This window comes from Strix uralensis, chromosome 1 (genome assembly GCF_047716275.1).
Source record: "Strix uralensis isolate ZFMK-TIS-50842 chromosome 1, bStrUra1, whole genome shotgun sequence".
NCBI lineage: Eukaryota > Metazoa > Chordata > Aves > Strigiformes > Strigidae > Strix > Strix uralensis.
Window position 1 is genome coordinate 28,672,031 of NC_133972.1, and position 27,664 is coordinate 28,699,694.

At 36.3% G+C, this 27,664-nt stretch overlaps 1 protein-coding gene across 3 annotated transcripts in view; it reads left to right on the plus strand.

Annotated features, from left to right (window-relative positions):
• Positions 1 to 27,664, plus strand: part of TOP2B (DNA topoisomerase II beta) — a 67,837-nt gene that overhangs the window by 36,918 nt on the left and 3,255 nt on the right. For 2 of the 3 annotated variants that reach the window (XM_074861013.1, XM_074860999.1), the window contains exons 12-33: positions 2,057 to 2,214; positions 2,934 to 3,059; positions 3,900 to 4,010; positions 4,098 to 4,203; positions 4,400 to 4,509; positions 8,096 to 8,188; positions 8,282 to 8,396; positions 10,813 to 10,934; positions 11,749 to 11,897; positions 12,749 to 12,980; positions 14,413 to 14,547; positions 14,995 to 15,195; positions 16,869 to 17,064; positions 17,223 to 17,314; positions 18,495 to 18,650; positions 18,788 to 18,871; positions 19,930 to 20,127; positions 20,479 to 20,623; positions 21,841 to 21,999; positions 22,826 to 23,033; positions 23,540 to 23,622; positions 23,938 to 24,048. In XM_074861013.1, coding sequence (XP_074717114.1) covers positions 2,057 to 2,214; positions 2,934 to 3,059; positions 3,900 to 4,010; positions 4,098 to 4,203; positions 4,400 to 4,509; positions 8,096 to 8,188; positions 8,282 to 8,396; positions 10,813 to 10,934; positions 11,749 to 11,897; positions 12,749 to 12,980; positions 14,413 to 14,547; positions 14,995 to 15,195; positions 16,869 to 17,064; positions 17,223 to 17,314; positions 18,495 to 18,650; positions 18,788 to 18,871; positions 19,930 to 20,127; positions 20,479 to 20,623; positions 21,841 to 21,999; positions 22,826 to 23,033; positions 23,540 to 23,622; positions 23,938 to 24,048 — 3,090 coding nt within the window. The remainder of the gene's footprint in view (positions 1 to 2,056; positions 2,215 to 2,933; positions 3,060 to 3,899; positions 4,011 to 4,097; positions 4,204 to 4,399; positions 4,510 to 8,095; positions 8,189 to 8,281; positions 8,397 to 10,812; positions 10,935 to 11,748; positions 11,898 to 12,748; positions 12,981 to 14,412; positions 14,548 to 14,994; positions 15,196 to 16,868; positions 17,065 to 17,222; positions 17,315 to 18,494; positions 18,651 to 18,787; positions 18,872 to 19,929; positions 20,128 to 20,478; positions 20,624 to 21,840; positions 22,000 to 22,825; positions 23,034 to 23,539; positions 23,623 to 23,937; positions 24,049 to 27,664) is intronic. The other variant, XM_074861004.1, reaches the window with a different exon arrangement.

Here is a 27,664-nt window from a genome sequence, read left to right on the forward strand (position 1 = left end):
GTATGAATGTTTGCTATGAATGTGCACATAACTAAGCATATCGTGAAGAGTTACAGAGTTACAAATAGTCCTTTCTAAAGAATTTCAATCTCCAGAAGCTGGAGAAAGGGTTTAATGGATGCATGAAGATACAGTTTCAGGGAGGTTGCTTTCATTCATGTGTGTCACATATTCATACATGTCACACAGAGGTTATCTGTAATCTGGCAGCAAAATACAGTAGTTTTATTTGATGTCGTTGTGTTTCAAGACAAATATCTGTAAGACTTCTAGGAATTAGACTCTCATAAGCACCCCAAATCAGTTGAGGCAACAGGGTTGGCTTTGGTTTCTAATAGCAGGTGCCAGTAGTTGTTGGACTGAAGTAGTCCAGTTCAGCTGGGAGAGAATAGTGTCTGGCCACAGACCCCTCTGGCTTTAATTCTTCCTGTGGATTTTATATTTTATTTTTATTTCAGGAGTGAATTTGTAGCTGAGGTCCAGCATCCACAGGTTTCTTGGGTGCCAGGTGCCACTGAATTTTTGAATCAATGCTGGTTAATGCTTAGGAATGGGAGAGCGCTGTATCTGTACTTGCTGCAGATTTCCTCCCCCACTGAAAAGAATGAGTCCTATACCTGGTCATTCTTGCTTTCTTGAGATCTTGATGAGGTATACATAGTTCTATGGCTCGTTGGAGGAGAAGAGGTAGAAATGAAAGGAAAATAATCAGAAATAGGAATACAGGATTGCAAGGGAGCAGCTATATTACTAAATCTGGTGAAGCATAAAAGCATTCTTTCAACTTGCCAGTTTGTATAGTTTTCTCTTTTTGTTCTTTAGAGCTGTGTTCAGGAAAATACCTGACACATTGCAATTCCATGAAATTAACTGCTAATGATTGCATCCATTCCAGAAGAAAGTGCACCTGGATGATATTCAGATGTGTTTTCTGCAGTTCATTTAGGAAAAAGATTGGGTCTCATATATTCTAAACCAGTAGACTAGTATTTTTCTTGGTATTTGGATTCCACCTTGCTGATAGCATGGTAGCTATTGACACCTTTTGATACAGTGTGAATAGCTGCATAATTTAGATTATATTAAGCCATATGTCTGATGCAGAAGACCAAAGATGTTGAATGTAAGTTCTGTGTAATAGGGTTGTTTTTACCTACCAGGTATAGGCAAATCAAAGCACCTATTTTAAATGCCAATATATTCAAAACTATCTTATTAACAGTTTGTGAGACTCAACCACCTTGAAGTTTTTTGCAGTCTTTCATACCACTTGGCCTTGATAAAATAGCAAAACTGCTTAATGAGCATTTGGACCCTTGGAAAAGAGTGGGTTCCTTGTTTGAACCTGCTTATTATTTTAAACATGTATTCAACTATTGCAGTTGCAATAAACAGAACAGTTTTGAGAACACTGGACACACAGGCACCAAAATGCAGTGTGTCTTGTAGAATCAAAATTACATTTTTAGTAAAGTTTTGTTTCTTCTGTTGGAGAAATTTCTGAAAATGTATAATAAGTGCACATGTTCTGATTTTTTGAGCTTTTTTTGTCAAGTTTTTCTTTCAGCCAATGGACAATAAAAAAAAAAACAAACCACCAACCCAAAAATGTAATTTAATAAGTTATTTCTGAAAATATACTGCGAGGAAAGGGGAAGTGCAGAATGGGATAACTCCTGTATATAACTCAGACATGCATAATGTTTTTGTGTAAGAAGTTTGCAGCTAGAAAAGGGAAATGGTAAAAGTACAGAAGCAATGTGTCTCTTTTTGTGCAGATGTGTGGGGATGCCACCATTGTATCTCATTTTGTTTATTTTGCTCCTTGTCCATAGCAATCCATAGTGTATTGCTAAGGGCAAGGATACTTATTCTTGTTGTGTAATTTTAGTGGTATGGAGGGCCATCCCTGAAAATAGAAATTCAGCCTATTTAAATTACCTGATGTAGAGAAGGAAGACTATTCATGACTGATGTAACTGTATTTTTGTTATTTGAGTTTAAAAGTTATGCTTTCTGATTTTTTGCCTTGCTTCTCCTTCTTCCTGGACTGCAGGTGGCAAACATTCCTTGGACTGCACGTTAATATTAACAGAAGGAGACTCTGCCAAATCTTTAGCTGTCTCTGGCTTAGGTGTTATTGGTAGAGACAGATACGGAGTATTCCCACTCAGGGGTAAAATTCTCAATGTTCGAGAAGCTTCTCACAAACAGGTGAGTATTCTTGTCATCTCCTTTTAGCTGACAAATAGATGTCTCCTGTTTATTTTTGATTTCTAGGGTTACTTCTTCATGTTTTAATTTTTATATTTTCATGAAAATCTTGTGGCTGGGATTTCATAAAGTACCAGCTACTTTGAAGTCTGGGATAAGCCTGCAAATATTAAGTGTAGTCGTACAGTGCTGGAATGATAAAATTCTTTTCTTCATAGTGCAAGGAAATTCTGCTATGACTTATTAACGTTTTTCATGATTACTTAAAAAACCTAAAATTTTATATTCTCTCCATTGCCACGTGATTTCATTGACTCGCAGTTTAAGGCAGTAGCAGCAGCGTTACCCCACTGCATTACTTCTGCTGTCCTCTGTAATTTGCTATAATAAGAGTTGTGTTGCAGATGTCCATAGAAATAGTGGAAAGAAGGCGGCTTTGTGAGATGACTTTTTGTTACATGCACTTTTCTCCCTGCCTTTTGGACCCAAAGTACTCTGGCTGTAGAGGAGAAAGGGAGTGGTGCAGTCTTGAGAATCTGCATGTGCAGAAGAAATATTTACAACTGTGAAGGCTGAAAGGGGGCTGGGGATAAAAAGGTTATGAATTTGAGGTAGGGGTGCATTGAAAAAGTAGCTATAAAGCCCACCTAAAAAAGATCGGGGTATTTATGAATTTCTACTTTTTATACTGACTGCAAAGATGAATTTTTTTTATACAGATTATGGAAAATGCAGAAATCAACAACATCATCAAAATAGTTGGACTACAATACAAGAAAAGCTATGAAGATCCAGAATCTCTGAAAAGTTTGAGATATGGAAAAATTATGATCATGACAGATCAGGTTAGTCTGAAATTCCCAGGTTTTAATATACAGAGCTTCTTAAAATGTGGCTTGCTGCAATTTGGTAGGTTACATTTTTGTGCGTTATAATCTGCCTCTGTGTTATGACAAGATGGATGTATTCAGAGGGAATCCCTTATGTATGAGGTTTCTTCATGGGAATAATTTATCTGTGTGTTGTTTTGGTTACTCCAAATGAACAACTGAACCTTGTTGCACAGTAGCAGAGACGCTAAAGTAATTAAAACATGTATAAACAAGAGTGCTTTTGGTAACTCAAAAATATATTGAAAGTAAGGATAAAAAGGGAACAGTAGATGAGGGAGTAATGCTAGAAAGTCGGGGAGATATAAGAATGCAGGCAATTATTTTTGGATAAGCTCGCGGAGTGTTTTGTCTGTTGTTTAGATTTTTGAAGTCTAGGAATCCTATGCTTTGGATATTTGTGAAGTTTTGTTATTTTTTTCCCAGAGAGGTTGAATATCAAGCATCATGGGAACTGTGGGCCAGGCTTGGCTTTCTTCTACAAAAATTCAGCTCCATGGTGTCTGGAAGAGCTGTCTAGCTTTCAGAAAACATGCCACAGGCAAAGAAACCTTTGAGCTGCAGCTGTGCTCTTGGCTTGGAAGAGCTTATTATTAGCTCAGAGATAGTGCCATTCACAGGTGGCTATTTTGTACCCAGGTCCCATTTGGAATACAAATTAAAACTAGCTGTTCCGTTCTGTGTTTTCTGTCAACAGACATTATTTTGATGTATCCAGGCCAGTAAGTGGGTTTTTTGGTGGTTTTGGAGCATCTGACATTTTATAAGATAGTTTATTTTCATGTTCTGATTCAGGATCAGGATGGATCTCACATAAAAGGCTTGTTGATCAATTTTATTCATCACAATTGGCCATCACTGTTGAAACATGGTTTTCTTGAGGAATTCATCACTCCTATTGTAAAGGTATGGGTTCTATTAATAAGATTTTATGTATTACTTACAGTGCAACAGAAAAGTTGATCAGGTTTTTTTGGGTTTTGTTTTTTAAAGGCAAGCAAAAATAAGCAAGAACTTTCATTCTATAGTATTCCTGAATTTGATGAGTGGAAGAAGCATATGGAGAATCATAAAGCATGGAAGATAAAATACTACAAAGGTTTGTTTAAAAACAAATAAGTGAACCTCATGGATCTAAAAATACATAATAAATGGGTACTATGAAGTTTTGTTTGTAGCTGTTTTTTGATAGTATCTTCTGTAATGATTTTATAATATTCCCAGTAAAATAAAAGGGGTAAAATAATAAAACTTAAATTCTGAACATGGAGTAACTATTTCTTTTTATTCTACAGGTTTGGGTACCAGCACTGCTAAAGAAGCAAAGGAATATTTTGCTGACATGGAAAGACATCGGATCTTATTTCGATATGCTGGTCCTGAAGACGATGCTGCCATTACACTGGTAAGAATTTACAAAAGCGCTTCTATGTGATAGGTTTTAGCTTCCGTTGTTTGCTGAAGATGGCACATGAGGACGTCCTAACAGGGTTGGGGTTTTTTTCTTTGAGTAACTGAAATAAATACTTTTGGGAGAGAAGGAAGCTTCTGGAAAAGATTTTAGATTTTGGAATAAGAGCTTTACCCATGTTATAAAATCAGCTCTACTTTCTGCGTAGTAGCTTTGATCAGTTTTGTGTGGTGTGGATATCAAGAAACATTACATTGAGACTTCCTTTTAAAGACAGAACATGCGAAAGAGTATTCTGAGTAAGGCAGTAGAGCCCAAACAAATGATGTTTTGCATCTACTTAGGGATCTGAATTTTATTTCTGAGCAAGTAAGATCAGATAAATATTATTTATTCATTGAAGATATATCAGGGTGGCATACGTGTGTTCATGCATGTGTTCTACATATTTGAACTTGAAATATTTTAGATAGTTGTGTGCAGGAGAGTACTTGTGTTTCAAAGACCTTGTGGAAGGACAAAGGATGGAGTGTCTGGAATGAAGCTGTTCTCTCAAGCAATGTTTCACCTTTTATCTACTTTAATTTGCTATTTTAATTGTAGGTGATACTAGAGGGAAAAAAGGGTAGGAGAGAAAAAATAAAAATGGGAAAATACCCATCTTAGACAAAATGACTTTTTCCTTATACTGTGGATCCAGTAAAATGCTGTGGTTTTATCAACACAGAGGTATAGTAGGTATTTGTTCTGTTGAAGAAAACCAGCCTGATGTGTCAGAATTTATTTGTACCACTCATTTTACTTCTGCCCAAGAATATATTTACTTCTGCCGCCTAAATATAATCCATGTGTGTGGTTTGCCATCCCAGAGTTAGATAGAAGAGGAATCTGTATATTTGATGTACAGTAAACCAGTTGGTGGAGAGACCCTGAACTCCCTGATTAAAATTCTAAGCTCTATGTATGTAAATAGACCTCCATGTACAGGCTGATATCTGAAGCCATTTAACATGTTAACGGCTGATCCTCACTGTTGTCCAAAATGATATTCTGTCAATTTGAGATGAAGCTAGTCACCTCTGTTACGCCAGAAGCAACTACTGACTAGTAGTGAAGCTGTTAACAGAAGCTTCACTTATGTTCCTACCCACATTTTCTCTGCTGATAGTTATAATCCCAGCCATAAATTTACCTCTGGGCGTAGACGATGCAGTATTATAGGCCCTGCCAGGCCTCATGATACCTGTAATCTAGTAAAACAAAAATTATTTCACATAGCAAATTCTTCATTCTGAAGAACTCTTTTGCTAGCAATTGAAGTCTGAATAGCCATTTTAAGTGGAGAAATGAAAAAAACCTTTTTATTCTATTCAAGAATAAACATTCGAGAATAATTTTTATCCAGACTTTTAATTCTATTAATTCTGTTTTTAATCCATTAAAATAATTATGCTGATCAAGCCCTTAGTGATTTGTCACTTCAGTGGTCTAGAAAAAGTATAGATACACTGAAAGGAGCTAGAAGAAAACTAAGAATTTAGTCATGTGTTTACCAAAGCCTGATCTTAAACCTTCAGATGTCTGACATTGTGAATTGTCGAGCTTTGTTCACAGAGGAAGTCAATCTGATGCAAAACAGGGTGATATCACTTAGTCCTTTTCTCAGAGAGTAAGTTACTAAAGTTTACTATTTGTTGAGTAATACCATGGTCTCCAAGGAAATGAAACTACTCACTGAGATCTTTTGGAGTGCTCCAGTTAGATTCCTTTAAAAAAGATAGTGTTGATGACTGTTGTCTTATGCAGGGTGGTTGAAATCAGGACATGATGGAGTCTCTATGTGTTATTCCCTGAGAAAAGAAGGCAGTACTTCAACAACTCACAAAATTTTCCCAAAGTAGTTGAAATTTTGCTTAAACCACATATTCACTTTTTATGTAGTTTTCTCTTAGTCTTCTGGAGAAAAAATGGACTGGAGGGGAACTCTATTTCTGTAACAGGACAAAGTCTTTTAGAACATTCCTGTGTCTTCTTGTAGTGATAAGTGGTTGCTTTAAAGTGATGCCTTGTCGTCGTGAAGACTAAGGCCCTCAGTCAGCCAGCCTAAACTCTGGCTGTCTTTTCATGCAGTGTCAATTTGTCAAGTTGTCAATTTTCTTAAGGGGATTTTGGTCAACCGCTCAGAAACAGCTACAAATTATTGGCCTTCTGTGGCTGACAGAGCAAACAGCGCATGGGGAGGACAGGAAGATGGGATGTTTTTTCTAATACCTTCAGTTAATTTTCTTGATGACAGCTGTCACATCTCAGTTTCTTGGGACAACTCCGATTTGCCAATTCCCAGGTCAGGATTAAGGTGAAACAACACCAGGGATTCTTCAATTCGCAAAACTCAATTTTTATTTGGTCACAACAGATATTGGCATGAAACTTTGTCAGTAAACCTTGCAACCTCTGCAGCAAGGGGTAAACCTCATAACATACACCGACAAACCGCAAACCTTACAAAGTATGCCAACAAGTGGCAGACATGCCCCGACAAGCTGCAGACATGCCCTGACAAGCCTTGCCTTACGTACGGGGGTACAGAATAAGAGGAAAAAGGAGAGGAAGAGAGAAAAAAAGAGTGAGAGAGGCAGGGAGGGAGAGAAAGACAAAAAAGAAAGGTTTTGCTAGTCCTGGTTCCAGTGTTGGTCTACGGGTCCAGTTCTGGAGGGGTGCTGCCACGCAGGGCTTTGACTCGTTTCATTTTATAATTTCTTGCCCCTCCTCCAGGCAGGCACTTGGACTCAATAGGCTAATTATGCATCATGCTCAGTCTATGCTTCTATAATTCTCCTTGCTTTGGTGCATGTGTAATTTGGACCTTCAGACTCTTCTAGAAATGGATCAGTGGGCTTGGGTGTTGTTGGGGAGTTACTCCTTCCTCCCTGCAGGTATGACCGTCTCTGACGTTTCTTCTTGGCACACGTGTTGTGAAAACAGCTTCTCTGTTGACTTTTTGTGGAGTCGTTCAAGATAGGGAAGTTCAGCCTCAGGAAAGTATGGTCCCACCTCTGTGGGATCCCCTCTTTCCTGCCATTACCTGGCATTTCCATAGAAACTGTTTCCTTTACCAAAGTTCTTTATTGGGTGTTTGAGACATTAACTGTCATTTCATTGGACCTTCACAACAGCTGGTTATAGTTCAGTCTAAATGATGAACCCAACCTTAAAATTATTTGGGAAAAGATCCCAATACCTTTAAACTTGTGTATCAAAGGACAACTCTGATGTGAAGAGAGGAATAAGAATGGTAAGATTTGTCTAAATGTGTACACATTTGGGGAAAGTAATATAAATTTAAATTATGAGCAGTGAGAGATCTGTCAGTTCAAAAAACCTTGTGCAGTGTCTGAAGGGTCATGTGCTTGTACTGCTGCTTAAACATAAACATTAGTTATATGGATTATCTTGTCCAAATAAATATTACTGAATACTTGATCAGATAGTACAGTACACTTAAAATTCTGACTAAAGTCACATACATTTACACAAACATATATATGCTGATAATTTAGTGTACTTGGAATGTTTTCAGGCCTTCAGTAAGAAGAAGATTGATGACCGAAAAGAATGGTTAACAAACTTCATGGAGGACAGACGACAGCGTCGGCTACACGGCCTTCCCGAGGTGAGTCCTAAATAATAGTAATAAATCCAGTGGTTGAGGTTTAAATGTAGTGTAGTTTTTGTATTGAATGAATAACGTATGTGTGTTTTTCAGCAATTTTTATATGGTACAGCAACAAAACATTTGACTTACAATGACTTCATTAACAAGGAGTTGATCCTTTTCTCAAATTCAGACAATGAGAGATCTATTCCTTCCCTCGTTGATGGTAAGCTGATAATTCATTATGATTTGTTGGAACATTCCTCTTTATTGTTGGTTTTTAAGCCTGTGATTCATATTGGAAATCAATGCATTCAAGTAGAGAATATAAGAACTTTTATATTTTTGTTATCATTCATATTGTAAAGAATAGCCATGTTTCTTCTGTGAGGAAGTTTAAGGCTGTGTCTGTGCAGCCTTTTTACTTAACCAGACCTGTTCCCTAGTCTATACAAGTGCTTTGTTTCTAGTCAAACCATCAGAGAAAACAAGTCTTTTAAGTGCTCTTAATAATTAAAATTCAAGCTGCCAGCTGAGTGCAGATGAAGATGCAAATGTTCTCCCTTCAGTCTTAAACCACAGCCAGTGTTTTAGTGGTTACTGACTTTTCCTGTAATCTTGCTAGGGTTCTGTTGACCAGGTTTGCTAACTAACTCTCCCCTTGTGATAGCATGAACATTAAAAGAAGCAGCTTACTACACTACAGCTTCATTTGTAAAACTGTCTGCAGACAGCATGAGCGGACATACTATTGTCAGTATGCATATGCTTACTAAGATGCAGAAAAAGGGCCTTGAGGTTTCATGGGAGGGGGGGAAAGCACATTTATTTCCACTTTCCAGTACATCTTTTATAGCAAAAGTGGTCAGCCTTCTTGACACTACAGACTCATACCAAAATATTGATGCAGCAAGAGCTTTTTGTATTTTAGATGAGAAAGTGGGATAGGTCACAGGTAGATAGGGTAGTAGCTTCCTGGTAGGATGGATCTCCAGCTGTGCTGCAGAATGAGGCTCGGTTAGGTATGCAGATACAGCTCTAGGGAATCAAAGGATATCGGTGTCTGTTTCACCTTCTCCAGACTTACTTCCTCCCATAGTTGGGTACTTGGATTAACTGGTAGTCTCTATGCAAGCATTTCATAGCTTACTGCTCTGAAGGAAGATTCACTATAGAGCTGCATGTTTCAAGAGGTCATTGTTCCTTGTAACATACTCTAGCCTGACTGCTTTTCTCAGAAGCAGCAGAATGATTTTGCTGAAAAAATAAAGGATGAACTTGCAGTAGATAACTGCATTTGAATTGAAGTTCTCCAAGATTGTGTCTACAGAAGTGTAAGAAAATGAGAAGGGAATTAATTTATATGTTTGTGTGTGTATGTAGTATAATGTATGTGTATATAATATTACACATACTGTATATAATTGCTATCAGCTACACATACAATATTGTATGTAACACTAAATATATTGTATACACTATGCATATATAGTATGTACATTATTATAGATCTAGTATTTTACATATTATATATATAATTGTTATCAGTGTTTCTGTCAATCTTGGCTGTAGTTCTGTATTCTGGGTGTGGTTATGTGAACCATTCAGTAGATAGTACTCTAGCAATGGTTTTTGTTCTTCAGTATCATCAGGTGATATATAACAGGCTAGTCTGGTGGCAAATCTCAGAAAAAAATGGAGAGGAAGAACATTTTGACTATCTCTTCACAGTTACTAGTTACCACTTTTACTCCTTGGTGATTCTTCTGTGTAAAGGAAATCCTCTAAGTCTGTTACATTCACTAGATCTTTGGTAGGAAAATGTGATGCAGGCCCATTGTAAAGAAAATTGGATGTTACATATTTAAATGAAAGGGAGATTGGAGTCAGTGTCTCTATTTTCAATTTTTGTTCTTAGGTTTGACCCAGGTTAGTAATGGTAAGGCATAGCAACATTTTACTGCATTTCAGAAATGTATGTGAATTAAAGCACTGAATAGATCAATAAGCAGGATCTAAAACTGGTTATCAGTTCCAGATAACATGCAGAAAAAATGATGCAATCCTTTCCACACAGATGTTGTACTTAAAGTGTGCCTAAACAATAAAAATAAATCAGAAGATCAAAGAGACTGGCTTCTTTCTTAAAACTTTAAAAGATCTAAAAGGGAGACAAATAATGTATCTTTTTTTGAGTTTTAATGAGTCTTTGAGTATTTCACACAAATGTAAGATTTCAGAGTGCTTTAAAAATACATGTAAGCTACAGGTACAGTTACAGAGCTGAATTTGTGTTGATATTCTTAGGAGAAAGATTTTGCTGAGTAGACTGGAAAGAAAACTCTTGACTTGTGGAAGCTGTACGTTTTGGATAAAGTTGCTGTTTATTAGAATGACATTAAATGCTGCATAGTAATAATTGGCTGAAAGGGTTAAGTTTCCACTTTTCTGGTAACTTTTTGAGTTTGGTAAAATATTCTTTTATCATTTTAAAAGTGCAGATATTCATTTGTTATTTTGTTAATGTTACAGTGTGAATTTGTTTCCTAATGTTTAGGCTTCTTTTGAGAAGGCAAAACAAGTTCATTACTTGAAAACATATGCTTCTGTATGTGTTGAAAATCAGATATTCTTCTCAATAGGTTTAAAACCAGGACAACGCAAAGTTTTATTCACTTGCTTTAAGAGGAATGATAGACGTGAAGTAAAGGTTGCTCAGCTGGCTGGTTCTGTTGCTGAAATGTCAGCTTATCACCATGGGGAGGTGAGTGTGAAGGATGGTAAAGTTGTAAGGATTTTTAGCCTATGTAAAATATTACATAAATGTTTACTGTATTGAAACTGCAAACCTATTGACTGTAAGTCTACTAATCATGGATTTACTTTTAAAGAAAATGAACCAAACAGCATGTAGCTTAATAAGACAACGTATTTCCATTCTTTCCAAGTCTTTGTGTGCAGTGATATCCCAAATAGTTTGTGGGTTGTGGTGAAATAGCAGGTAACTAATTACCTAGGTAGCTTGTAGATTCTCAAATCATAGGAATATAGGAACTATGTACTAGGACATTTTTTGTCTTAAACAAGAAATAGATACTGTTCTTTGAAAACCTGATACAGTGTTTGGAACAAAGATTATTTCTGTCTCCTGTTTTGTTTATATTTATCTGAAATACTAGCAAGAGTTGTCATATTAACAGTCTCTCTCCATCCCTTCTTCTATCCCTTTAAAATCAACGAGTAGTAGTTTGTGCAGTAGGAAGTGCAGAAGTCAGTTTGCACCCCTTTCATTCCTCCAGAGAAGTGCTTTAGAAAAAATGGAGAAGCCCAGGGGTTTTCGTAAGCATAGAGTGTAAGGACAGTTAAATCAAGGAGGCAGTGTGACTGTGGAATAGGAAGCATTATGTTTTGCCAGCAGCTCTTGTAATAAGTTTACAACATTCCTTTTTCAGAGAGACTACTTTTTTCAAGTTGAAATCAAGTTAGTCACACAATTCTTGGACATTAAAAATGTATTTTATTGACTGATTAGGAAAGACTATCTCTTCTTATTACTACAAATATGTGTTTTCTTACAGCAAGCGTTAATGATGACTATTGTCAACTTGGCTCAGAACTTTGTTGGAAGTAACAATGTTAATCTGCTACAACCTATTGGTCAGTTTGGTACCAGGCTTCATGGTGGAAAGGATGCTGCCAGCCCTCGCTATATTTTCACCATGTTAAGGTAAAACACAAATGTAAAGCTAAATGCATGCTTTTGAAAAACCTCGTTGTGAAACTAATCCCTTCACAACAGTACAGGGTTTTTTTGTGGGAGAGGAATGGAGGAGTATTGGAATATTTTGAGAGAAGCTCAAGTTCCGTTTTACGTCTAGAAGTGTGGTTTTGCACATGAGTTTTTTGCATGATTTTCCCATGCATAGAAGTGCTGTATTTTATAAGTTATGTTACTTATTTCCTAATTTCAGTGTGATATTTTGCCTAAAATGCCTTGTAGTTTCTTCGTTTCCCCTAACTGTAAACATTATACATAAGTATCAGGTTTTATTACTTTTCTCATATATATTCTTTCTGTAGCAACCTAGTTTTGGCAATTTTCCTTTTTGCATGAAGTGCTGAAAAGCATATTCACCCAGGACAGTGTTCCAGATGAACAAAGGGAGTCACCAGTAAAACCTCTGTATTATTTTCAGAGACTGCTAGGTCTACAATTAAGCAACAAAGTTTTGCAACTATTTGTGTGCTGTGTTGCTTTATTGTGGGGTGACCTATTGTCACATTGAACTGTGTGTTCTGAATGCTTTAAAGAGTGATATTTTTGTAAATGTTAAATGTCACCAATTACTAGTATACTGTGTACATGTGTTATTGTGAAGGAAATAAACATCATCTGTTACGAACACACGTTTCCACTGGGAAGAACTTCCTTTTCTCAGGAGGTGTGTACATTGTATTTTCAGCTTCAGAATGGCAAAGAGAAAGGAAGACATGAGAAACATCTACAAATAGGCTGTTAAAGCATTATATACTTACTGGACTCTAGTTAAACTGTTTTCTTCTTTTTCATTTTTAAAGCCCTTTAGCAAGACTGCTTTTTCCATCAGTGGATGACAACTTGCTTAAATTCCTTTATGATGACAACCAACGTGTAGAGCCTGAATGGTATATTCCCATCATTCCTATGGTTTTAGTAAATGGAGCTGAAGGAATTGGTACTGGATGGGCTTGCAAACTTCCAAACTATGATACCAGAGAGATTGTAAACAATGTCAGACGGATGCTGGATGGCTTAGATCCCCACCCAATGGTAAAAATAATAGTATATACTGACATTCTGTATGTTTGCTAAACAAACCTTATTTTGTACTTTCAAAATGAAATCATATCACTCTATACATGCTTGCTTATTGGAACATCTGAGTTGGATTGTCCCAGTAATTTTGTTTAGGAGCTTTACTTGACTGTTGGAATGAGGCTGGGGAAGTTCACCTTGAAGCAGAAACATTGCAATTTGTATTTCTCCAATTATATCAGAGGACTTTCTCTTCATTCTGCTGAGTGTAATCCTTCACAGTTGCAAGTCTTACAGGGTAGTTATGACATGGCAGTGGAGTAAAAAGTTGTACCACTCTTTCGTTTTTGAAGGTGCTACTACTTCAGCCAAACTTAATGTTTCTTCTGCCTTATCTGATTTGCACTCTCTTTTATATACCTGTAAGGATAGGAGAAGATACTGTCATTGTTCAAGAAAATCAGCAGCTTCTGAACTGCAACTAGCTTCTCTTTCTTTATATAAAATTTAATAAGTCTCAGAAGTGGTGTATACTTGAAAAAAATTGGACAGGAAGAATACCTGGGTGACCCAGAATATCTGTAACCAACAGATAAAATACAGATAATGCAACCTTTACAGCTGATGGATATTGCTACTTTGCTGTGTTTACCAAGTCACAGAAGCAGAAACATCTTTTCTTCTCTATTTAGATCACAGTTCACTGAGTGTGTAGTGTCTATTTTCATGACATATTTCCTTTTGCAAATTCTTGGGAACAATGCATAGACTTTTTTTTTTAATTAATGAAATCCATTGCCCTTCCTTTAGGACTCCTAGGCCTTCTGTGTAGTCTCACAGTCAATTGAAGCTTCATTGTGGTTGAAAGAGGCAGTTCTGCCTCCATCTAGCTCCTTTCTGTATGCTGGTATGTGTTTGTGGCTGCATGGTAAGCTGGATAAGGGAATCAATTCAGTTAAAAAAAATTCCCCACCCTGTTAGTTACTTTTTAAACTGGATGGGTTCCACTATCTTTGCCAAACAGCACAAGAATGAGAAAATAGTTAGGGGAGGTAGCACCACTTCTGTAAAGTTGTTGTGAAACTGGGGTGTTAATCTACTTTCTGTCATGCCTTATCTGGGCTTGCAGTTTTCTTTAAAAAAAAGAAAGAAAAAAGACAACCCACAAACAAAACAAAAACCCCACCACCTCACTGGGTTCAGCTGCTTCTTCTTAATCATTTATCTACTCTGTAGACGTTAAGATACTAGCTTCTGTCACTTGCGTGTGTGTATTCTGTTTTTTCTCTAGTATTTTTCCTATGACTTAAAATTTTCACAGGCATGAGAGGCTGGTTGATGGATTAGTGCAATATAAAGTGATAACTGTATGGTGTATGAGAGAGAAATATTTTTCTGATATTTTATTATAAAGATTATTACCACTTGCTGGTTTTTGCAATTTCAGCTTCCAAACTACAAAAACTTCAAAGGAACCATTCAGGAACTTGGTCAAAACCAGTATGTAGTCAGTGGTGAAATATTTGTGGTGGACAGGAACACAGTAGAAATTACAGAGCTTCCTGTAAGGACATGGACCCAGGTAAGTAACAGTGAAATACATTTACATAAAAACCAAGAAAAAGTTCCGTACTAAATTATTTAATTCTACATCTACGTGAATTTTTAACACAATTTCTGATGATTTATACGTACATGGAAGGGAACGTGGTTTCATTCTTTTGTGTGCCTTTGTAGAAGATGGTTTTCTACTTGTGCCATCTACTGTCCATACTACAAAGAATACTTGCTTCTCCTGCTGAATTAATATTTAATCCTTTTTCTTTTGAGTAGACTTTCTGTCCTTGTTAGATGCCTCTTATGTTTGTGCTAGTCTTGACCTGCATTTTGCAGGTTATACTGGTTCTGTAAATTGTAACAGGTATCAGATGCAATGCATAAAGCTTTGAAATCTTATGTTGTTCAGTTGGTTTAAGGAATTAGGGATTTTAAGAAGTGTTTCTGGTTTTTGCTACCCTATTTTTATTAGGTGTACAAAGAACAGGTTCTAGAACCTATGTTGAACGGAACTGAAAAAACTCCAGCATTAATTTCTGACTATAAGGAATACCACACTGATACAACTGTGAAATTTGTTGTGAAGATGACAGAAGAAAAACTTGCACAGGCAGAAGCTGCTGGATTGCACAAAGTCTTTAAGCTTCAAACAAGTCTTACTTGTAATTCTATGGTAACTTTTTCATGTTTGACTATCAGAATCCTTACTGTTGCTTGTTTTAAACACAAATGTTTTTGTAGTGTACTTTGGTACTTGGTATTGAACAATGTATTGTGTATTTGAAATTGTCTGAATAGTAGAAAATTGTAGTGATGACAAATATTAAGTCAGTATGGATCAGCAAATCCATTTCGGTCCTGACGAATCTTTCAAACCAGATTAGACAGGCTCGAGGTGCTTAGTTTCCTGTGACTGAAAATTCCTGTAAATGAAAACCAAAAATAGCTAATGTAAAGTAGATCATACAAATAACTTTCTGCCGTATTATAATTAGATTTGAGTTTTAAACTTGAGACAAGTTACGTTTTCAAAATTGCACTTTATGCAGGACTATTTATCTTCTAATAGGAGTAAAATGATTCAGTGTTTCCACCAACATAAATCCTGGTTTAGGTTGTAGGGTATAGAAAACACTATCGTTAAGCTGCTGAAGACATAACAGTGATGTAAATGACTCATACGGTATATTTTTGCTTGTAGCAAGATGGGAGTAAGAATGTGAGTAAATACACATCTGTCTATTGTGAGAGGGATTTGAATTGTAAGATCATTTCTGCCAGAATATTTCCAAACGATCTGTCTTTACAGAGACTGAAAAAGCAATTTATTTTTTTTATGGCAGATACTACTTTCAGATGTTATCACAAAGCAAAAATACCATTACTGTTGCTATTTTTCTATAAATCAAAAGCTATGTGAAAATAGGTTAAAAATAAATTAAAGACCATAGAATTGGAAGAGGAAAAAGGCCTTGCTCAACTCATTTTGTAGATTGTGTTTGAAAAGTGAATCTACCAAATCAAGGTGATAATATTTCTCACAGGTTTAAACAACCGTATGAACTACTGTCAGAATCTGTCTTCAAATTAACATTTAACAGATTACAAAATGTTTTGTAGCTTAATCCTGTGTTTTCTGCCTACCAAAATAAATAGTAAGGGCTGCTTTCTGTATATGTGTAGGAATTAATCTGCTCTAGTGTAACCATCTTAACAAGTTATGCGAGCTAGTCATTGTTCACTCAACTCCCAAATAGGTATTTTAGGAAGATGAATTGCCCTCTAGAGGGGTTTATTTCTTTTAGCTGAAGGCACCTTGGGTGACTAGTTCACCTATAAATGTCTAAACTGGAGATGTCAGAAGTCAGGCAGGACTGATTCCACCTATGATGTAAAACTGATTTCTTACTTTGTGCTTGAACTTGAAGGGTGGCAGTTTTCTCAGCTGAAAAGTGGCAGATTTCCTAGTTGAACTGAAAGATGGTTAAAGATGCTTTTCAACTGTTATGTTAAATAGTTGTGAATCATTAGGTGCTACTGGACTTGTGCTTTAATATTTAAATAAAATTAGTCATTCAACTGAATTTAGGCATATTTTTCTATATAGCTATCTTCTTGTTTGAATGTGTTACCATAAATCTCATCTTAAATCTACTTGTGAATAGAAATAAAATCTCTCCAGCTATGTGCTGTGTAGTTCCATAGTAAGGTTTGAGTTCACAGTCTTCAAAGTAACGCTTTTTGTTCAGTGCATGTATATGTGCAATAGAAATAAACTTGTACACAAAGGTTAACAAAGTTTGAGTTATGCAACCTCTCTCAAGCAGTATATTATGTATTTTGTAGGTGCTGTTTGATCATATGGGATGTTTAAAGAAGTATGAAACTGTGCAGGACATCTTGAAGGAGTTCTTTGATTTGCGATTACATTATTATAGTTTACGCAAGGAGTGGCTTGTGGGAATGCTGGGTGCAGAATCTACCAAGCTTAACAATCAAGCTCGTTTTGTTCTGGAGAAGATACAAGGAAAAATTACCATAGGTGAGTAAATGTAAGTTAGAATTGGTAACATCGGGGGAAAATCTGAAAATTATTTAAATATAATAGAATGTACTTGCATGTAAGACATTTCTTTTCACGACACTGTTTTTTTTCTTTTTTTTTTTTTTTTAACCTGATTTTGTGTGTGTGTCTTGTAGAGAACAGATCAAAAAGAGATCTAATTCAGATGTTGGTCCAGAGAGGTTATGAATCTGATCCAGTAAAAGCCTGGAAAGAAGCACAGGAAAAGGTAATAATCTGAAATCTCTGGATATGTTTGATGCTGTTAATGTTATAAATTATATTAATTTATTCAGACAGTTGTTTTCTAGTAGTCTAACTTAATTTATAACACACATAACACTTTAAAAAAGGTTATTCATTACTCCTTATTGGCTTCCATTTTAAAAAACACATTAAACTTGTACAAAAATACTGTCACATAATATTGGTATCGTATATGGATAATTCTTAGGAAACTAGATAATATAAGTCTGAAAATAAGAATGCAGAGGTTTGAATTTCTTAATGTACCCAAATCGAAACTGGCAACTCGATTTCTGACTAATACATAAAGACTGACTTTCTCATACGTAAAATGCTGCATCAGTTACCCGACACGTATAACTGATTTTCCTCTTATTACTTATTTGTCATTTGATTGCAAAATGTAATTATTCTATACAACTTATTCATCAGTTTTCTGTAATGAAACATGAATATTATAAAGCTATGACTTTTGAACTTATTTTAATAAAGTTACTTTATTTCTGCTTTTTTAAAACCCAAGAGTTTTTTAACTGTTCCAAAAGAGATATGTGACAAGTTTAATTTCATGCTTTACTATGGGAAGATGAAACTACTCTGAAAAGCAACTTAAAATTTTTGTCAGCCACCCTTTTCTGTGCCATTGCCACTGCTTTTGCTATTCGTTTTTCATTTGATTTGCTTTGCTTTTTTTTCTACTACTGTATTTTAACTCCATGCATTGTGTTGGGTTTTAGAACAAAAATATTATTATGAGAAATTTTGATCTACTTCCAAACCACAGTTTGTACATTCAGGGCTTTGATAGCAGTTTTTATCCGGAAGACTGTGCTCATTTCTAAAGAAACAGATAGACATGACTATCCCAAGGGCAAAGATCTCAACCTGTGAGATAGCTAGGATGATACCAATGCCTGTAGCCAACATACAAGGCATACGGCTAGCATTAGGTTCAGATTTGTTTTCTTAAATCAAATGATTAAATAATCCAACTGTAGAAGGTCACAGGAACATGGCCTTTTGGAAAGGTCCAGAAAATATTAAGGTTATTGAATCTATGAGGGCACACCATACTACTCTATGGTGGTGCTTTGTTGGAGTGTTACAGTTCGTGCATAGAACTAAGATTATTAATACTTATAATTGTGAATATTTCACTTTAGGCAGCAGAAGAGGAGGACCCACAGAACCCGAATGATGATGCTTCCTCTGCTTCTGGCTCAACTTCTGGCCCTGACTTTAACTATATCTTAAACATGTCTTTGTGGTCGCTCACAAAAGAGAAAGTAGAAGAGTTAATTAAGCAGAGAGATTCAAAGGTTGGTACACCATGGAAGGCATGTTCTAAAATGATATAGTAATTACTGATGTGTCTAACTAAATATTCAGTTTCGACGGTATTTACTTTAGTTCTAACTTAGTAACTTACAATCTACATACTGCTTTCATGTTTTAGGAGAGAGAACTAAATGACCTTAAAAGGAAATCTTCTTCAGATCTCTGGAAAGAAGATTTAGCGGCCTTTGTTGAAGAGCTTGAAGTATGTTTTATTTTACCTATCTTTCTAAAAATATTAAATTTAAATTCATTTAATTAAAAGTATTAAAATTTAAGCAAAAAACCCAAACCACCGCATTTTGGATTAAAAGCAGATAGACCTCCAAATATAGTGATAAGTGGGAAATCATTATTGGGCATTTGTGTTCCTAGTTGTGTTCCTCTGGGATTGTCTCTTGCATCTATACAATTTAATGTTTTTTCCAAGTCAGTGATGCTAAAAAAAGAAAAATTACCAGGAGAAAATTTGTTTTCAGATGACACAAAAAAATGGGAGTAGTAACTTGTTATAGTAATAATTATAGTAGTTCTACATGATCTAATTGGTTGTGAGGCAATAAGTATTGTCAAATGCAAAGCTGTACATGTAGGAATGAAGTGTGTAGACCATAAGTACTATATGAGGGGCTCTTACTTTGCCTCATCAGTAACTCTGGAAAAAGGTAAATTCCAATTGGTGAATAACTTACTGAGCCTCAGCTTTGAATGTTGCCTGAAAGGGGCTGATGTAATCTTTTGAAGTAACACAGGATAATACAAGTAAGATGTTTTATTTCTCTGTATGTTCGTGGTACAGCTGCAATTGGAAATGTTCTGTTCTGATGTCTGTATTTCAGCTATATGTTCATACTGTGAAAAAAGCTGATTAAAGAACTGGAAAATGTGCCTTAAAAATTACTCTAGAAACTAGCTGCTTAAATTAAACACTGAAACACTGAAAATTACATCAGTACCCAGACACATACATGAGAAATAGAAACTTAATAAAAGAAAGATTTCTAGCAGTGTCCAAAAGTTCATATTTATTTAATCTTGAATAAAAGTAGTTTTTAACTGTACCAGGGTAATGAAGAATTTACCAAGATAAAGTGGTTGGTTTTCTATTACTGGAAAGTGTGTTACAATTCAAGTGAGAATTAAGGAGACTCTTATGCTCCATGTTAAAATGAGATTAATCATAAATAATCACTATGTTCCACTTTGTTCTCATTAAAAAAGAATGTGTTCTTCCCTGCCCCCAACCCCCTCCTTATTTGTTAGAAAGTAGAAGCACAAGAAAGAGAAGATGTTTTGGCTGGCATGGTTGGCAAACCAATAAAAGGCAAAGTTGGTAAACCCAAAATGAAGAAGCTTCAGTTGGAAGAGACCATGCCGTCACCATTTGGCAGAAGAATAGTTCCACAGATTACATCTGCCATGAAAGCTGATGCCAGTAGGAAATTGTTGAAAAAGAAAAAGGTAAATCAGAAATATTGCTATAGTTAAGATTATGTATTATTTAAATGCTATATTTTTCTACTCTAGTAGCATAAATCCGAACTGCTAGACCTCATTACTGCTGTATTTATACTGTTTTGCTGACCTAATGCATGAGGAAGTTAATACTGGATTTTTTACATTTGCAAGCCTCTTGACTACTTATTGTTCAGGTGTTTTTATTGCAATTTCTTCTTTCCAAAGACTGCTCAACAAATGTCAATATACCAGTCTACTTTCATTTATTATCTTCTACGAAATTATTCCAGTCCTATCTTGACATATAAAGGTATAATTTATTTTATTTTGCCCAACCTTTTTATATATGTTTAGGGTGAAACTGATTCTTTAGCAATAAAAATGGAATTTGATGAAGAATTTGGTGGTGTGCCAGCTGAGGGTGGTGGGGATGACTCATTGAATACATCAGCCGCGGCAGCTAAAACCCCTAAACCTAAGAGAGAGAAGAAGGAGCCTGGTAAGACCCTTACACAGTCATAGTTAACCTTAGTTGTATATACTAGTTGGGCATTAAATATATTTTTAACACATAGTGAGAAGGGATATATACCACAGTAATCACTACTTCATCTGATATTCTTCCCTAAAGAGAAGTACTTGAAAGTACTCTGCTGAAATTTCTGTTATGTAAGCTGCTTTTCTGGGGGTGGTGGATTTACGTTTTCTACATTTGATTTTTTTTGGGTCTACATATTTGAATTTGTGAGTCGAAAATAGATTATTTTTACATAATCAGACTAATTCTGTGCAAACTGAAATTTCTAGTTTGCAAGCTCTCTGACCTTGAAGGAGGACACGGCACTCATCTTCAGTCTGAGTAATAGTATAGATTGTAAAACTTGATTAAATAAATATATTTTCCTATTGACATATTCAGTCATTCTGACTTTTTAAAAGTTATGCATGTTATGGCTTGGCAGACTAATCAATGTCTGTGTTAACTTTCCTTTTTCCTCTGTTAGTAGGAATTTATTATTACTGTTTGAGAAATATATAGTAATGGAGGGAGCAGCAAAAAAAAGGAATGCTAATGACAAAAGAGAAGGTTTAAGTATGAGGTTTTGAAAAAAGGAATAAAAAGTGGTTACGGAAATACTTCTTCTGAGATAAGATCTGGTTTTAATTATTCAGGGGATTATCCAACCTGAATAGATTAACTGAGTACAGTTATGACTGAGTTGTCTACATGCAGCTCAAATGTACCCTGTCCGGGGTTGAGCCAGAACCAATTAGCCCAGCTTGACCTGAGCTTGCCCTGCAGTTGACTGACTGCATTGTTACCCCCCGATAGGGTATCCTCTGCTTCCCATGTTAATTGGATTTTGCCAATAACTGTTCCTGATCATGTTTCCTGAATAATGGGAAACTGCTTGTTCTTTTCCTGGAAAACCCCAGCAACCTTTAAAAAAAATGGAAGTTTGACTGCAGAGGAGCTAAAACTTCAAATTAGAGACTTCTGTGTTTTTCAGTTATAAAACAAATTGTTTTGTCAACAGCAGGTCAGGTTCTGTGTGAAATCTGTTCATCACATTAAATTTTTCTTCAGGAAGGAGAAGAAAATTTGCAACATTTAAAGGAGAACTTTTAAAGATAAAAATTTATGCATCATGAACAATTAGAAGAGATGAAAATATTTTTTACTCTGACTGTAGTAAATGCTTTAACTTGTGGCAGGTACTAGGGTAAGAAGAACACCATCATCTACAAAATCCAGTGCAAAAAAAGTGAAGAAACGAAACCCATGGTCAGATGATGAATCCAAGTCTGAAAGTGATTTAGAAGAGAACGAGCCTGTGATTATTCCAAGAGACTCTCTGCTTAGGAGAGCTGCAGGTACCCAAGCTTTTGTGAATTGCCCAGTGTGACTGAAAGTTTCAACTACAAACCTATGTTTTCCTTTGACTATAGCCTTCCTTTAGGACTTTTATCTCCTACAGATAGCTTGCATTACATTTTCTTCACTGTGCAGTTAGTGAAAAAACTCTTAATGTCAAGACCTGGAACTTAAGAGTTGATATGAAAGACTTTTTAACTTGGTTCAGAAATCTTTTCCTTTATTCTAAACACTAGAGTAGAAATTACTCACAAAACTAGTGAATTATACAAGAAAGAGAGGATAATACCATTACAAACAAAAAAATTACTCTTAACACAATTATACTGTCAAATAAGGCCCCAAAGCCCAAATGGCTGGTAAAAATTTATCAAAAAAACTCTGAACAGTCCATTGAAAGGCAAAAATATCAGAGACTGAAACTTTGGAAAATACACATAAACATTTGATAGTTTAAGAAGAACACAGGGTTTTCTGGAAAATTGTTGATCAATTGTTCAAGCACTGGATTAGGAAGAATGTTCAAATGATAGATTCAAGAAAACTTGAAGTGAGGGATTCTCCTTCCTTAAAAGTACTTACGCAGTGCTGTCTCTGTAATGCTGTTAGCTGAAGGTGTCTGAGCAAGCCACAAGTGGTGTTAGATGTTTGGTAACACTTCATATCCCTTTTTTCTTCCAGGCTCAAAAAATTTCTTTCCCCCCAGCCTTTTGTCTTGTATACTCTGAGTCAGGGATTGTTTAGGGACTTCCACTTTATTTATGTATTAACATAAACAGCTATCTTGAAAAGTGTTTATATGTGATTTTTTTTTTTTTTTTTTAGCTGAGAGGCCCAAGTATACTTTTGACTTCTCAGAAGAAGAAGATGATCCCGATGATGATGATGATGCCAACAATAACAATGATTTGGATGAGCTCAAAGTAAAAGCCTCTCCAGTTACAAATGACAGAGAGGATGAGTTTGTTCCTTCAGACAGTTTAGAAAAAGATGAATATGATTTCTCCCCAGCCAAATCAAAGCCATCTCCAGAGTAAGTACTGTAACTCAGCAGTATTTCATTACTAATAATTTTTTCTGAAGCAGAGGTGTCTGAACAAAACTGAGAAACATCAACCTGTTATTACTCTACATGTACCATGTAAAATAAAATTTATACATTTCTGGGGAGGAATTAAAGTGTATATTCTCAGCCTTGCAGCTGACCTATGCAGAGGTAAACATGACTTATCAAATTATGGTATGCTGTCAGTAATATCATCTGTTAAACTGCCTTTTGTAAGAGTCTCTGTTTTCCATCTTGTGCCAGTCTGGTATGCAGAACTATTGGAAAAAGTGTAATTCTGTTAATTTTAAATGCCTGAAGTTCATGACTGAATGGTGGTTTTAGGGGTTTGACGGCTGCAAGCATATACAAAAATGCTAGAAATGCTTTGTAGTACTAAAATAGGAATTTAATTTCAAATGGCTATTATAATGCCTACATACTTCAGTATGTAGTTAATGCAACTCATAGAATTTCTTTTTCCTGTCTGGAAGTAGAAAAACATCTCAAGACAAGAAAAATCAAGATTTTGGAAACATCTTCTCTTTTCCATCTTACTCTCAGAAGACAGATGATGGTGAGCTTGTGTTCACTGATCTATTTAATCTTATAACAGCTGTTATGGAATATATTAGGGAGTTTGTGGTATACACAAACTTCACACAGTAGTTATAGAAGAAGGATGTCCAGATTTGTAAAGGAGAAAGGGGAAGGAGGTTCTGATCCTTAGAGAAGCAAAGCTTGTATCATAGATAAGAAAGTCACAGTACATCCATAGCCTAGCTGTAGTATCAGAAACACTTTTTTGAGATTAATTTTGAATGTAATTAATATTGATGATTTAAAACATGCAGTGAATGAATCTTATTCTAGACATACTCTATGATTGTAGATACAACAAAATTGGACAGTGACGAAGAGGATTCTGCTCCTGTTTTCTCATCATCTTTTGCCCCAAAACAAACAGAGAAAATTCCAAGTAAAACAGTAGCTGCTAAAAAGGGTATGTATAGGATTGTCCTGTAAGCCAATCCATTTCTTTAAAACTAATCTCCTCTACCTTTGCATTGTCTCTTTCTATCTTCGAGGTGGGAACTGCATTCATTTATTTTGAATTCAGTGAAATTCAGCACATGGTGTGAACTTCTTCCAGCTCCTTAATGATACCAATTTCTTCCTTTCCATGGGCTACTATAGTGTCAACTTAATACTTTCCACGTATGAAGTTGGTGTTCAACCTTTGATTAGTTTAACTAATGGAGGGTTTTTACTCTCAGGAAATAAGTGAAACAAGATGACCTTGGGGTTGAAGATAGTCTTTTATAATGGATCTAACTTATTTACTTTAAAAGGAAGGAGAGCTAGTGCAAAGGAGGAATCCCCAAGAAATATTTATGTCTTAAGTACATGTCATGGTTTAACCCCAGCCAGCAACTAAGCACCACACAGCTGCTTGCTCACTCCCCCTCAGTGGGATGGGGGAGAGAATCATAAGGGTAAAAGTGAGAAACTCGTGGGTTGAGATAAAGACAGTTTAATAGGTAAAGCAGAAGCCACACACACAAGCAAAGCAAAACAGGGAATTCATTCAGCACTTCCCACCAGCAGGCAGGTGTTCAGCCATCTCCAGGATAGTGGGGCTCCATCACGTGTAACGGTTACTTGGGATGACAAATGCGATAACTCTGAACATCCCCCCCTTCCTCCTTTTTCCCCTGGGTTTTTATTGCTGAGCATGACATCACATGGTATGAGATACCCCTTTGGTCAGCTGCGGTCAACTGTCCCAGCTGTGTCCCCTCCCAACTTCTTGTGCACCCCCAGCCTGCTCACTGGTGGCGTGGGGTGAGAGGTAGAAAAGGCTGTGACTCTGTGTAAGTGCTGCTCAGCAATAATGACAATATCCTTGCATTATCAACACTGTTTTCAGCACAAATGCAGAACGTAGCCCCATACTAGCTACTATGGAGAAAATTAACTCTATCCCAGCCAAAACCAGCACAGCAAGCTACTACAGTAAGTTCTACTTGACACAATTGTTTCTCTTCTTGAAACAGAGGTTGAAAGGCTCTCCCCTAACTTCAGAGGTATAAATTCTTTCAATTATTAGTCAGGCTTTTAGAACAGACATCTTGCAGGATCTTACATTGTGGAATTAAGGACCATTCCAAGAAGTGTTTATTATTTGGATTTGTTTCTGTGGTTATGCTTGGGTATTTGTATGAATAACATTTTTTTGCTCTGTGTCTGTTGGGGAATATTGATTTATTGGTTGTTAGTGTTACTTTTAAGAGAAAGACTTGGACTTGTTTCTAAATGTGTTAAAGATTATGCTAGACATTTGCCATAATTAATGGTGAAAATAATGTTTTTTTCTTACCTAAAAGTAGTTTAAATAGGTTAAAAATACAGTTCTTAGCACATGATAGACTGGGGATTTTGTTGCTTTCAGATCTTTGCCTTTCTTCCTGTATGTCTTTCAGATAATTTCCTTTTTTCCTTTCTGCTCAACCTTCTGTCCTCCAAAAGCATTTTTTTTCCTGTGATACTGTGGCCTTTGTTTTTTAAAACTTCTTTTGACCAACTTGCAGCTGAACTTAATATATTAATTCTTCCCAAAAAAGATATCATGAGAAAATCTGCAAGAAAGCAGCCAGTTACAATAGTTAACTTACTCTCTTAACAATGAGAAAAAAAATATCTTGTGTTATATATTAGGTACCAGTGAATTGCAGCATCTTTTCATCCTCTCCCCCACTGTTTCCCTATTTCTAATCTCTTTCTTGCTGCATTGTGTCTAATCTCATTTGTAAACTGTTTGAATCAGCAAATGTCTGAATGCTTTTCAAACAATTTCAGCTAGTAAGGTTCTATAATACAATAAATGAAGATTGTTTACAGAAATAGCTGATCTCTAATACAATAGTCTTTTATGTTAAACTTCTGTACTGCAGTAAATACAAGAGAGAACTGTGTATGCTGTAGCTAGGCATGGATGCAATTTAACATTCAATCTCTTTTTTCCTCTCTGTTTTTTGAAGGCCTGGATGTGATGAATTGTCATTAACCAACTTGAAACCTTAAAATGTAGCTGTGATCTGTTTCTGAGTTTCTAATTAACCTTGACACTCACAAAATATGTGTAAACAGACTCTCTTTCAAGCAAAAGTTTAATTTTTGCCTTCAGAGTAGCTTTAGGGACACAGTCTCCCTCTCAGTGCATGACAGTATGACAGGTTGCTTTCACCAGTTTTCATCTCTTCTCCTTCGCCCAGATTAGACATGGCCACAGTTTCATGATCGCAGTTTGACAGTGCAGTGATAACCTAGCATGCTTAGTTCATTGGTCATCTGGTATCCTAGTAGTCTCCTTGATTCTAAGTCCATCTTCATGCCCTGTATCAGCAGCCCCTTCAAAACCCATTTTCTGGTGTTGTAATATTCCATCCACTCACCCTCACACCGGGAATGCCTGCTGTGTGGCTGAAACAATTGTTCCAGAGTTGTTTGATTTTTCTCTGACTTCAGAGCTTGGATTTGTAAGGATAGAGAGCTGAAACTGAAGAACCATTTGTTGTGCCTTGCTATCTGTACAGCCACATTGCATTCTCAATGAGAAGAAATAAAGGAATAGGTATGAGTTCAGCTTCTTTTCAGACTTCGATCAATTTGAGTTCACTACAGAGATAAGAGACTGCTGAGCTTGCTTTCCATGCACTATTCAAGAGGTCTGTGGTTCTAGTGCTTTATAGTAAGCCTAAGGGAAATCTGAAAAGCAGCCTAAGGGAAATCTGAAAAGCAGTCTTAGTCTTTGATTATAAGCAGCTACTCACCTTGAACAGCCCAGCTGTTGAGATTCTAGAAGTGAGATGTACCTTTCACATCTGCTGTAGGACTGATACCGTTCCTGGACTTTCTACCAAAAACGTGGGCTTCTTGAAAGCCCGTGTACATTGACCCCACTGCAGACTTCCGTTTCATGTCATGATACCTAGTGGAGAGCTTGGCTGAGCTGATTGTGGTCTACTTGCTGTCAGAGATCCTTCCCACTTGTGCAGGCATCAGGTGTATAATCTAAGGTAGTGGTTCAGAATCCCACTAGAGTTAGCACAGAGGGACATGTGTGTTCTGGAAGCCATGGACACTATTACTTTAGCCACCAGATAGCAATTAAGAGGTTTGCTGTCCTTTGGACTTGGTGTTCTGGAGGCAGACTTCACAGGAGTTGACCAGTGATGACAGGCTCTGTTTCAAAGGAGGAACAAGTCCAGTGTTTGTGGCAGTGTGTCATACCTCTCTTGCTTTCTCCAGTTATTTCCTTCTCCCCAATTCCTTGTTTGTCAGTGAGAAGTCTGCCCCTTTTCTAACATCAGTTAACAACAAACTTGATGACTCAGGGACAGCTGAAGATAGTTACATCTCATAGTATATGTGCTGGGTAGTACTTTTCAATGGCGCATACTCGGCTTCTGTCTGGTATGCAAATTTCATGTTAACAGCATGAGGAACAGTGCAAAGCACAATTACCTGGCCAAAACATACACAGTCCTGTAGGAGGACATCTAAACCTCTGCTCCTGATGTTGAATGTCACCTGGATCTAAAATGGATCCTTTCTAC